Source organism: Canis lupus, chromosome 23, assembly GCF_048164855.1.
Source record: "Canis lupus baileyi chromosome 23, mCanLup2.hap1, whole genome shotgun sequence".
Lineage (NCBI taxonomy): Eukaryota > Metazoa > Chordata > Mammalia > Carnivora > Canidae > Canis > Canis lupus.
The window spans coordinates 27,348,763-27,362,307 of NC_132860.1; the positions used below are offsets into that span (position 1 = coordinate 27,348,763).

The 13,545-nt window shown below is 38.5% G+C and overlaps 2 protein-coding genes across 8 annotated transcripts in view; one reads left to right on the forward strand and one right to left on the reverse strand.

Annotated features, from left to right (window-relative positions):
- COA4 (cytochrome c oxidase assembly factor 4 homolog) overlaps positions 1-2,747 on the reverse strand; it is a 43,749-nt gene extending 41,002 nt beyond the window's left edge. Inside the window, exon 1 of one of the 5 annotated variants that reach the window (XR_012015672.1) lies at positions 2,094-2,747. Coding sequence is in view for 1 of the 5 variants with exons in the window: in XM_072794594.1 (XP_072650695.1) it covers positions 1,857-1,859 (3 nt within the window). In the remaining 4 variants the exon portion in view is untranslated. Of the gene's footprint in view, positions 1-1,856; positions 2,017-2,064 lie in introns of those variants that run through there. The other 4 variants (XR_012015671.1, XM_072794596.1, XM_072794595.1 and 1 more) reach the window with 4 other exon arrangements.
- PAAF1 (proteasomal ATPase associated factor 1) overlaps positions 1,878-13,545 on the forward strand; it is a 41,327-nt gene continuing 29,659 nt past the window's right edge. The window contains exons 1-4 of one of the 3 annotated variants that reach the window (XM_072794564.1): positions 1,878-2,406; positions 4,396-4,436; positions 5,229-5,332; positions 9,597-9,686. In XM_072794564.1, the coding sequence (XP_072650665.1) occupies positions 2,360-2,406; positions 4,396-4,436; positions 5,229-5,332; positions 9,597-9,686 (282 nt within the window). In that variant the 5' untranslated portion in view covers positions 1,878-2,359. Of the gene's footprint in view, positions 2,407-4,395; positions 4,437-5,228; positions 5,333-9,596; positions 9,687-13,545 lie in introns of those variants that run through there. The other 2 variants (XM_072794565.1, XM_072794566.1) reach the window with 2 other exon arrangements.

Consider the following 13,545-nt stretch of genomic DNA (forward strand, 5'->3'; position numbering starts at 1 on the left):
TCTGCAAAATGGTTTGAATTCAATGGAATGACATAAAGTATATGAGAATGTTTAGCACAGCACTAAATAAGCTTGAATGGATTCTGCTAATGGAATTTGAATTAGATGAAATGTCACCTTTTTGGAGCAGCTGTCTTGGATCAACCCCAAAAGAATTAATCTTTTATTTTATTTTATTTTTATTTTTTTAAGTTTTATTTATTTATTCATTCATGAGAAACACACAGAGAGAGAGAGAGAGAGAGAGAGAGAGGCAGAGACACAGGCAGAGGGAGAAGCAGGCTCCATGCAGGGAGTCCGACGTGGGACTCAATCCCGGGTCTCCAGGATCACGCCCTGGGCTGAAGGCGGCGCTAAACCGCTGAGCCACCCAGGCTGCCCTAATCCTTTTTTTCTTTTAAAAAAGATTTTATTTATTTATGCATGAGAGACACAGAGAAAGAGGTACAGACATAGGCAGAGGAAGCAGCAGGCTCCCTGCTAAGCAGGGAACATGATGCAGGACCTGATCCCAGGACCCTGGGATCACAACCTCAGCCAAAGGTGGACATTCAACCACTGAACCACCAAGATGCTCCTAATCTCTCTTCTTTTCTCCTATCAGCCTTTTCCTATAGTGGGAAAAAAACAGTTTAACACTTGGCAGAGTACCCAAATATGGGCAGGGTTTGACATATAGGAGGAATGGAGAGTTCAGTGTGGCTGTAGAATAGTGTGTGCATGGGCCAGGGCAAGAGATGAGCCTGTGAGGTGAAAGTGCTTATTGTGAGGTCGATTTGCCCAGACTGTGTTGCCAAAATCATCTGCTTCAGAGCACCCAGCAGAAAGTGCCCTATAGAAAGAACTTGAGAAAGGTTTGCAGGGAAATAACCTCAGCCATTATACAAATTGCACCATGAAAGGCTTTAAAAGAATTAGCACTCTAATGCCTTTCCTGTCTGTCTGACTCATTCAACAAATGATCATTGAGTACCTACCATATGATGCACTATGCTAGAATTGAGGATACAGGAGTCACCAAGCCCAATTTAGTTCCTGCCTTAATGGTATACAATCTAGACAACAAATATGTTACTACACAGTGTGCATAGATAGCTAAGGTTGGGAACACACTGGAGGACTACCTAATCCAGACATGTTGGATGGGCAGGGCAGGTTTCCTGGAGGAAGTGATTTCTAAACTGAGACTTGAAGGATGAATAGGAAGTTGGCCAGAGATGGGGAGAAGGAATATTCCCAGTCAATGGACAAACAGTGTCAGGAGTTGAAGACAGGATTTGATACAGGAGAGGAACTTAAAGTTCTGTATGACTGGAGAAGAGTGTATAAGGAGAACTGTAAAACAAGTGAAACTGGCACTATGAGAAAGTATCTGATCATAGCAAGGTCTTGTTGGCCATGTTAAGCAATGGGAAATTTACAAGGATTTAAGGACTCCATAGTCCTACCCAAAACCCATTTACTTTGGAGGCAGTATAACCTCAAGAAGGAGAGAGGAAATAGGTTGGGATTGGAAACCTAGTCTTGTTACTGACTCACTGAGCGACCTTAAAAAAAAAATCACTTCATAACCTCTCTTCAAAAATAGTGTCTACCTCACAGGATTGTTGATGATTGAATGAGCTAATGGACGTTAAGAAGCCTGCCACGTTCAATGAGTTTTTATTACTGTACAGATAAAGTGCCCTGGATTCTAAGACATGACATCCAGCACCATGTCTTACTATACCATCTTTTTAGCTTCCTCCTTAATGATACTTAAGTCACAAAATTAATGTAAGGATTAATAAGATAATGTACGAAAAGTGCATGGACGACAACAGGGTTCAATAAATGCTACGGTACTCTTTCCCCACCATATCTCGCCTTCAGCCTTTCCTGGAGTAAAAAGAGGAAGACCCATGCTTGAAGATCAGGGCAGGCTACATGGTGGCAGCTGGCCTGGACGAGAGAGGCATGGAAAGCAGAGAAATTTAACTGTCCAAGTCACCAGCAGCTACGCTCCTACTTTAACGCATGCGCATACGCGGTAGCTAGCCGCACGCCGTGCCTGCTACGCCTTACCGCGCAAGGACGCTGTACGCGGTGCTCACCGAACAGGTTGGACACGAGAATTCGGACGCACGTTTCTGCACGTCGGCCCCCGTTTTGCAAGCAGTTGGAACTCTTCCGCGCCCCCGACCGGAAACCAGCCGCCGCTGGGAAGCCGAGTACGGAAGTGGGAGGAGACGGGTCCGCCGCGCATATTCATTGGTGGCCTCTCACTATAGATCCCGCCCCCAGGCCGCGCCGCAAGCTCCTTTGGCGACCCACTTCCGGCAAAGGGCGGAACAGGCGGGCAGGTGGAGGCGGGGTTAAGATGGCGGCGCCTTTGAGGATTCAAAGCGACTGGGCCCAAGCTCTCAGGTGAATCAAGGCCCACAGCTGGGACGGAGGAGGGTAACGCATGTTGTCTTTGCGTTAAGGAGGGCTTTCCCCGGTCCAGGATAGGGATTACCTTCGTCATTTGTTGAGGGATCAACAATGTAGCAAATGGTTTTCATTCTCAACAGAGCTGCCCTGAGGCCAAGGGAACATATAGATGTGCATTGTGACCCGAGCATCAGAACTAGGATCAATGCGTTGGAGAAAGACAGGAAAACTGGTAGGCAGGAAGACTCTTGGCCGAGAAATCATAGGCATTTAGCAAATATTTAATGGTCGTCAATTCACAGGTCCTAGTACTTCACCACCTCCACGTTGTCTTTGAGTGTATGATGGAATCTTTGTATCGTCCTTGGACCCCTAGTGGTACGTTGGACATATTGGACACTTCTATTCAGGAAACAGTGTAACACCCACTATGTCCATGCTCTATGCGTGTAGAGTTTAGATGAGTAATCTAAATTTAAAGCGTGGCTCCTGCCCTCAAGAAGCTGACAGCTTGGGGCAGCCCGGGTGGATCAGCGGTTTAGCGCCGCCTTCAGCCCAGGGCGTGATCCTGGAGACCCGGGATTGAGTCCTACGTCGGGCTCCCTGCATGGAGCCTGCTTCTCCCTCTGCCTCTGTCTCTGCCTCTCTCTCTGTCTCTGTCTGTCATGAATAAATAAAATCTTAAAAAAAAAAAAAAGCTGACAGCTTAATTGGGAATGCACAGCAAACCACCTCTTTGAAACGTTGATTGATGGATACCGTGTAAGTTATTACTCTGTGCACCAGGATCAGTACGGCAGTGCCATGAATGGCAACTATGAACATTATTCATGTTCATAGTTATTACTAAGGGATTTTTTAAATTGAAACGGTGAAGATGAATAAAGCATAGTTTTCTGAAGTTCAGAAAATTACACTTTACTATGTGAGCTAAAATAAAATACACATTGCTTACTACACAGAATGTGTGATAAGTAATGCAGGAAGAACAGATATTTACTGAGGGCCAAGGTGCCTATGGGAGAATGCAGGAGAGGAATCAGAAAGCAACATGTCCAAGATTTTGCAGTCAATAAGTGATTGTTCCTGTGAAACTCAATCTTTTGTCTTAAAAACGTAGGTCTTTTTCACTATACCCTAAAAGTGTTAGGGTGATGAGATGAGGATTTTGATGATTGGGAAGTGCATTCGAAAACCTGTAAAAAGTCAGTGTGAGGGGGATCCCTGGGTGGCTCCGCGGTTTAGCGCCTGCCTTTGGCCCAGGGCCTGATCCTAGAGACCCCGGATCGAGTTCCGTGTTGGGCTTCCTGCATGGAGCCTTGCTTCTTCCTCTGCCTGTGTCTCTGCCTCTCCCTCTCTCTCTCTCTCTCTCTCTCTCTCCCCCTCTCTCCCTCTCCCTCCGCCCCCCCCCCCCCCGTGCTTCTAATGAATAAATAAATTTTAAAAAATGTCAGTGTGAGTTGGTAGAATGCAGACATTGTGTACTAGTCTCATGTTTCAGTTTTAGCTTTCCGGGTAGCTAGGTGACCTTGGGGAAGTCATTTTTTTTTTCTGATCCTCAATTTTATCTTTAACATGGGGATATTAAAAGGTATATTGTTAAATTGTGAAGATTAATGATACTGTTTGCAAAGTGCTTAGCACGGGGCTTAGCTTACAGTAATCCCAATAAATATCTAAATATAAAGCATTCTTGATTTTTCAAAGCTGTGTAGCTTATAAATGAATAATGAACTCCTTATTGTTGAAATAATTTGAATATTCATTTAACCAATAGATATCTATGTATTAAATACTTAATCCATGACTAGTTCTTCATTAAATAAAGTTTGTCTTATAATCTGTCAGTGGATGATGAGATATTAGGCTAGATCATACTTATGTACTGTCCGGACTAAAAATTATATAATCTTTCTCCCTTGCACCAGTGGCATCCTTTTCAGCATTGAATGAACCTAATTAGTCTTTTGTCTCTCTTCATAGGAAGGATGAAGGGGAGGCCTGGCTGAGTTGTCACCCTCCAGGTAATATCCATAAGCTCAAATTGCGATGCCTTCCCTGTAGAGAAAGGGGATTTACTACCCTTAGAAGAGAGCCTCATAGTTTCTTTTGGCTCAGACTCCTTGTACAATGTTCATAGTTTTCAAATGTTCTTGAGCAGTTTATGTGTAGGATGTCTTATTTAGCCCCCATCACTGCAAAGTAGTGTTCTCCTTAAGCAAATTGTCTAGATTACTGAAAGTTAACTCTTGGCTATGTATTATGTGTATATACTGTGGAAAAATGCATATATGCATGATGATCTTCAACTTTCATTCTGGAAGAATTCTATTTCATAGTAAAACTGAGTTTGAGATCACTCTAGTAGCTTTTTTTAAGACATTCATTTATTTTAGATGGAGAGAATGAGGGCAGCAGAAGAGGGAAAGGGAGAGAAACTCAAGCAGACTCTGCACTGAGTACAGAGCATGTCTCAGGGCTCAATCTCATGACCCTGAAATCATGACCTGAGCCAAAACCAAGAGTCTGGTGCTTAACTAACTGTGCCACCCAGGCGCCCCTCTATTAACTTTCTTACAAATGCTGTGTCTTTAAATCTTTGTACCTAGTTTTTAGCTCTTGAGCATATATTCCCTCCCAAATTAGGTTCCCATGCTAGGGCTTTTTCCACTTCACCTCATTTTAACATAAGAACCTTTTTTTCTTTCGTGAACCAATTTCATACCATCTATACAGATGCCTGAATTGAGTCTTCATGGAGAACAGGATTAAATTCTTATTATTTTCTTGAGAAATGCTTCTTTTGTGCTATGTAGGGAAACCAACTTTGTATGGCAGCCTAACTTGTCAAGGAATTGGCCAGGATGGCATTCCAGAAGTTACAGCTTCAGAAGGATTTATTGTGAATGAGATAAACAAGGTAGGTTTTTATGCCTTGTAAATGACACTGAGTCCAAAACTAGGGTAGTACCTATATATTTACTTTAAATATTTATACTATTATTTATATATGTATCATCTTTATTTGTATAGTAAATAATTTTTACTGCCTTTGAATGGTAAGAGTTTTTTTTTTCTTTTGTAGCTACATATACTTTGAGATACATTTATTTATTTATTTTAAGATTTTATTTATTTATTTGAGAGAGAGGGCAAGCAGGGGGAAAGGCAAAGACAGAGGGAGAAGAAGACTCCTCCCACTGAGCAGGGAGCCTAATGTGGGACTCTATCCCAGGATCTGGGAAATGACCTCAGCCAAGGCAGATGCTTAACCGACTGAGCCGTCTGGGCCCCCTACTTTGAGATACTTTTAGTTGCGTTCTTCCCTTGTATCAGTGCTGTCTAATAAGATAAATAATGTGAGCCACATATGTAATTTAAAATTTTCTAAGAGCCACATGAAAAAGTTAAAAAGAAACAGGTGAAATTAATTTTACTAATTACTTTTTAATATAATAGATCTGAAATATTATTTCAACCTGTAATTAATATTAACAAATTATTAGTGAGATATTGCACTTTCCTATTTTCTTAATTGAGTTTTTTAGATCGTGTGTATATTTTACATTTATCACACATCTCAGTTCAGACTCCTTTTATTGAAAATACTTGATAAATGTATTTAGGTTCTATACATTTACAGTTGAGAATATAGATTCACATACCCCAGTAGTTCCAAATTTACTTAAAAAGTTTTCCAAAAACTGAGGCAAGTATCAGTTTTTAAATTAAATTTTAAATAAAATAAAAAATACAGTTCTTCATATGTACTGGCTGCATTTCAAATGCTCAATGATCTAATGTCTCCATTATCTACCATTATTGGACAGTATAGCCCCCCCGCCTTTTTTTTAGGATTTTATTTATTCATGAGAGACACACACAGAGAGAGGCAGAGACACAGGCAGAGGGAGAAGCAGGCTCCATGCAGGGATCCCGATGTGGGACTCAATCCCGGAACTCCAGGATCATGCCCTGGGCTGAAGGCAAATGCTTAACTGCTGAGCCACCCAGGCACCCCAGTGTAGCCTTTATAATGCCTTTGGCTAGGCCTTGAGGAAGACCTACATTAATAGTACTTAATAGTTTTTCTTATTGGTCTTGAGGTGAGTAGACATCCAAACTAAATATTTGCAGAACCCATAATCTGACTTTCCTTACACATTCTGCCATCAGTATGCTCTGGTGGGTGAGATGATTCCCAAAGCCTTTCTTTCTTTCTCCTTTTCTGTGTAATTAATTTTTTTTTAGTTATGAAATATTTCAGGTATACTGATGAGAATAGATGATACTGATTTTAAACATTCATTTATTGCCCTCTGCAAGGCAATAGGCTATATGTTATTTCATATATTTTGCATTTGTTTTTCATAAGCAGCTATGGTATTGTAGAAAAATGTCAGAAGATCTGAGTTCAAGTTTTAGTTAACTCTGACACTAGTAATATGATTTTGGCCAAATAACTTTGTTCTTTGAGCCTCAGTTTCCTCATCTATAAAACAGAGATGATACTCTATGTATAGGCTGATTAACAGGGAGTGAGATTGCATATGAATGAAACTGTAAAATCTTACAAAAGTGAATTATTATTATAATAATCTTGTGGGATTGACATTTTAAATTTCCATTTTGCATATAAGCAGACAGACTCAGAGAGGTCAATTAACCCCAATAATCAAAGCTAGTTAGACTGTATGCCAGAATTGAAACCAGTCCTATAAACTTCCAAATATGAACACTATCTTGCAAGCCTACATTTTCCCCAAATGTTTTGCCAGTATCCATATCCACAGCCTCAGTGCTGACCTCTTTTCTTCCTTCATACCTAGGCCCTAATACAATCCTTATCTCTTCCAAATTCATTGCTAATTTCTGCTTTGTACCTGCTGAGTAAAACAATTAGTGCTTATGGTTGCAAATGCATTTGTTTCCTAATTGCCGTGAGTCACTTTGCTATTTGATGTTGCTGCATTGTTCTATTGAACAGTAAATTATGCTTAAATACTTAATCCTGGAGGACAAAATGTGAATTTTATCTTAGAGTGGAATGCTCACACTCCTTCCACCACCCCTGCCCTGAATTTTATGTTTTGATATCTTCTACAGCTTTTCATTAAAATATTTTCATTAACAGCATGATTCTCTACTGCTGATATTGGAAGGTAGTTCAACATTTTCTCTTCTTTCATAGTTTGTTTATGGATTAAAGGTTGATTTGCTTAATTGGCAAGCAGGAGAAAACTACTGATTCTTGAAGTCTTTCACATAATTAGTCCCAAAGAAATGAAGTCTTCTGGGCAGCCTGGGTGCTCAGTGATTTAGCACCGCCTTCAGCCCAGAGCCTGATCCTGGAGACCTGGGATCGAGTTCCATGTCGGGCTCCCTGCATGGAGCCTGCTTCTCCCTCTGCCTGTGTCTCTGCCTCTCTCTCTCTCTCTCTCTTCCTCTCTCCCTCTCCCTCTCTGTGTCTCTCATGAATAAATAAATAAAATCTTAAAAAAAAAAAAAAAAGAAATGAAGTCTGAGAACAAACCCAATTTTTACAGATGCCTGAACACTAAGTTCTTGAAGTTCCTTGAATCCTTCCTTACTGGTAGGAATATTTAAGCCAGGAGAGTTTAGCTGATACTTTAGTTTTGGCTACAGGAGGCAATTCCAAATCCAGGTCAACTCTCTTGCAGCTGTATGGGCTTTGTCATATGGTGAGAAGCAAAAACTTGTTTAATGAAAAGCCTGCAGGCAGCCACATATGAATATGCTGGCTAAGAAAGTGCTATTGGTATAAACAGATAATCTTACTGTCTTTTTAAAGTAGTAGAAGACTTGTAATAAGAGCATTTTGATTTTTAGTGATGAGAATGTTATTATTTTGAAACTGTTCTTCCTAAAGAACTGAGAACCTGTGTTTGCTGTGTATAGATTAGTCTTAGAATGAGGTTTAGAAAATTTTGAAGACATTTTCACCATGCAGCAGAATTTCTAGCAACTTTGAAGTACTGCTGCAAAGATAACAGGTTAGGGGCCATTTGGTGAGTAGCTTCCCATAGGAGATAGACACGTAGGTGGTGGTGTTGGTATTCTGGCATTAGGTTAAAGGACTGTCATATTGCAGGAATTCCTGAAGGGTTTACCAGGCCTTTTATGCCTCTGTATATGCTACCTTGAGACCCCAACATACTTAATGTTGAATGGTTACAAAGGCTGCCGTGTGCAAGTCATATCACCTGAACCTAATATCTTTTTCTAGGTATGATTTCCTACTATGTCACCAGTGTTTTCTTGCTTCAGTAGCTGAAATGTTAAAATGGCTAGCAAAACACATGGGGAATTAATACAGCTGTGGGCAATGAGCAGTCAGTTTAAGTCCTAGGTAGGAGTTATCACTGCAAGCCTGACCAGGGACTGCTCATGTGTAAGTGTACCATGATTTACCTAATTTACCAATTTCCTCTGGTAACTATAGATGTTAGTAGTCTAACATTTTTTTTCTAAAAATTCCTACAGGCATTAAGTTTACTTTTAGACTGGTCTTTTAGGTCCTAGACTTGAAGTCTGGTGCTGTTTCCTCCTATCTTTTAATGCTGTTCCTTGCCCCACTGCTAGTTGAAAGTATTGATATTAGATTTTCTTTTAAAAACTAATGCTCTATGGGGATCCCTGGGTGGCTCAGCGGTTTAGCACCTGCCTTTGGCCCAGGGCGTGATCCTGGAGTCCCAGGATCAAGTCCCGCGTCAGGCTCCCAGCATGGAGCCTGCTTCTCCCTCCTCCTGCGTCTCTGCCTCTCTCTCTCTCTCTCTATGTCTATCATAAATAAATAAATCTTTAAAAAAATAAAAACTAATGCTCTAAATAAATAAAAATTAATACTCTCATATTTGTCATTTGTATCTTACTGTTAGTTTGTCTTCTATGAGAGTTTACTTATTATAAAAGGATAATGGCAGCTAAGCAATACTAAATTACGTTGCAGCCCTCTGCAGTAAAAGGGCTGCTGATTAATCTATATTGGAGTGATAGTGTCGTGAGCTGGTGGAGGATTAGAGAGGGTACATTTAAAAAATGGGAATTTCCTATCATCCTAATATTTTCTTTAAGAACCTTTCATTCCATTGCAGTAACTTTACTGATGAATTTCATCTTATCCTCTCTATTTTTTTTTTTTTTTTTTTATCCTCTCTGTTTAGAAAAGCATTCATATTTCTTGTCCAAAGGAAAATGCATCCTCGAAGTTTTTGGCACCGTACACTACTTTTTCCAGAATTCATGCAAAGAGTGTGAGTATTTTGATAAAATGAGCAGAGAATATAATAGCATGTTAGTTTTTCATTTTATCTGCTTGAGAGCTATAAACATATTCATAATTAATAGTATTTCATTTACTGTGTATTGTTAAGGTACCATAGAAGTGTGATATGTTTGGCCAAACTGGTATTTGGGCCCACATAGAATATGTATACAAATCGACTCACTGGTAATCTTAGAGAATGGAATGGTCTGAAGTTTACTTATTTATGTTTTAGCAGAGCTGCATAATGGCTTTTGGAGAGTGATAGCAGCTGTGTTTGTATAATTCGTCACTGCTCATTTTTTCTGTCTCATTGCCTACGGGACAGGGACATTTTCTCAAAATTCCAAGTACAGCATATTGAGGAATAATTTTCAGAGGTCTTTGTGATAATGCCCTTTCGACTACCATGATCTTTTTGGAAACATAAATGGGAAATATGTGGATAAACTGATAATATTAAAGGCTTCCATTTCTTATTGTATGGTATATTTTACAAAGTAGCTATTTTTATCCTTAGTACAAAACAGCTGTAGATTTAGTGATGAAAATTTAGGAAATACAAAAAGGTGGAAAATCACTCATATTTTACAACCTAAAGATAACTATTGTGAACTTTTGTTACAAAGTCTATATTAATAATAATTATAGTAGTAATAGCTAACATTTATTGATTGTCTATTATGTGTCTGCACCATGCTAAGCTTTTTTTTTTCATGCTAAGCTTTCTATTTCAGTTAATTCTCTGTCTTTTTCTTTAAATATTTTACCAAAATAGGCTTTTATAGTACATGCTGTTTTATAACTTGCTTTTTATTCCTTAATAATATATTATTTACATCATTTTATATCATCTTTCTACATATTCCTTTAAGAGCTGCATAGTATTCCACTGTATCATTTTATGACAATTCATTTTTCCAGTCTTATATTACTTGGACTTTCAGATATTTTTCAGGTATTCCTGATTTCATATTTTGATAATATAGCTAACCCTTTACTCAGAAAGATAGGAAGAAATTAGAATACATTTATAAAATAGAGTTGCTGAGTCCAGGGAATGCAAATTTTAAGTCTTTTGGTATATTCTCACTGACTTTGACTTAACTAATTTATTGAAGTAACTTGCTCTGCATTTTCTGTGTAAAATGTACTGACTGATCTCACAGCACATTTACAGCTTATAAGCTCTTCTCTGAGATCTGTATACTGCTGACAATACTGGTTAAGTCAACTGATCACCAAGAATAAGTTATAGTATCAGTTACATTGTTTTTGAAATTATGTTAATTAAATATGGTAAACCAATGTAGTATGAATATGAAAAGGAAGAGTGATTATATCTTTGAAAACTAAATTGAGGAACACCTGAGTGGCTCAGCAATTAAGTGTCTGCCTTCAGCTCAGGACGTGATCCTGGGGTCCAGGGATCAAGTCCCACGTTGGGCTCCCTTCGAGGAGCCTGCTTTTCTGTCTGCCCATGTCTCTGCCTCTTTCTCTGTGTCTCTCATTAATAAATTAAAAAAAAAAAAAAAACTACATTGATTGCTTTGTAAAGACTTGATAAAGAAGAGGTTTTTAAAAAACTGTTAAAATAGGGGCACCTGGGTGGGTCAGTCTGTTGAGCATCTGGCTCTTGATTTCAGCTCAGATCACGATCTCAGCATCTTGGGATCGAGCCCAGCATCAGGCTCCTGGCTCAATGCGGAGTCTGTTTGAGATTCTCTCTCATCTTCTCCCTCTGCCCCTTCCTCTCCTCATGCTCTCTCTAAAATACATACATTTCTAAAAAACTGCCATAATAGTATATGTGGACAAAATAAATGCAAGATGTTAGGGAAAAGATTTTTCTTCTTAAATCCTAGGTGAATTTTTACTCTTAGATTGCTTTATAAATGTGACTAAAGATTTACCTTGCTTTAAAGAAATCAAGTTATGAATTATGCCTTTCGGTTAGTAGTTTATTACAGAAAGTCAAGGTGAAACTTCCTTGCAGAGATCAATAGACTAATGAAAAGATTAGTGAATTTTATGTACATTTATATATTTGAGTTAAAATATGGATATATATATATTATTTTTTATTATTTGCTACTTTAACTGAATTTTTTTTTAATTTTATTAATTTATTCATGAGAGCTACAGAGAGAGGCAGAGACATAGGCAGAGGGAGAAGCAGGCTCCATGCAGGGAGCCTGATGTGTGACTCTAACCTGGGTCTCCAGGATCACGCCCTAGGCTGAAGGCGGCACTAAACCACTGAGCCCCCCAGCTTCCCTTTAACTGAATTTTTTGATTGATTGACCTACAAGTGGGCCCTGTCCATTGACTAAAAAGGCTTTTTTTACTCTTTAGCTTTTCTACCAATCTGACTTGACATTCTTTATCAATACTGAGTATTCAATGTTTTTTTCTTAAGTTTTATCAGTTTGAGAGATCGTATTTCATTGTTATTTCAATTTGTGTTCCTTTGATTAATCACGGATGACCACTTTTTCATATATTTACTGGCCACTCTTTGTGTCATTTGCTCATTTTTCTAAGTGAATTTTTTTCTTTATTGGTAAGAGCTCTCATATTAAAGGTATTGACCCTTTGCCATATATTTTGCAGATAGTTTCTTCTTGCTTATTGTTTATTATTGTTTGTTTGTATCTTGACATACAGATATTTAATATATGTAGATAATAAAACCCATCAATCTGTTCCTTTATGGTAACTATTTATGGCATCTTGCTTAGGGTAGCCCGTGATTTCATATATAGTCACTCTTTTTTTTTTTTTTAAGATTTTATTTGTTTATTCATGAGAGATACACAGAGAGAGGCAGAGAGAATAGGCAGAGGGAGAAGCAGGCTCCTTGCGGGGAGCTGATGCAGAACTCGGTCCCAGGACCCCGGGATCACAACTTGAGCCAAAGGTAGATGCTCAACCACTGAGCCAAGCAAGTAAGTGTCCCCCCCCCCCCCCGTTTTTTAAGAGAGGGAGAGAGGTAGGGGAGGGGCAAAGGGAGAGAGAGAATCCTAAGCAGGCTCAATATCCAGCACGAAGAAGCCCAGTGTGGGGCTCGATCTAACAACCCTGAGATCATGACCTGAGCTGAAATCAAGAGTCAGACACTTAACCAACTGAGCTACTCAGTTGCCCTTATATATATATATATTCACTTTTAATTGCACAGCATAATGAGTAAGAGCATAGACTCTAGAGATACTCATTGGATTTGACTCCTTGAATTTGAATTTTGGTTCTGCCATTTACTGTGACCTTAGGCTGGGTGCTTAATCTCTATGTTACAGATTTTTTTATTTGTAAAATAAAAGATAATAGAACAGATCAGTTTTGCAACCATGCACTATTGATATTTTGAGCTGGGTAATTCTTTATTGTGGGGGGCTGTTCCCCAATTGTGACAACTAAAAATGTTTCCAGACATGACCCAATGTAATGAGCTAATTTGTCCCTGGTTGACAACCACTGCAATATAAGAACGTAGTACTGAAGACCAGGGAGGAAGTGATAAACTTGTTGGCATAGTTGGAAAAACCTTTGGAGAAATAGGTCATTTTTTTTTCTTTTCTCCAGCTTATTTTATTGTAAGAATATAGTATATAATACATATAACATACAACATATCTCATAGGATTGTTACAGGGATTGAAACAGAATTTGGTCTGAAACATAATAAGCATGATATAAGTATTAAAATAATAAGTATTAAATAAAATTATAGTATTTTCTTTGAATTTTTATGTTTTTTTATTTTTTATTTTTATTTTTTATTTTTTATTTTTTTTTAATTTATTTTTCTCTCTTTTTTTTGTGAAGAAATTCTTTTTTTTTTTTAA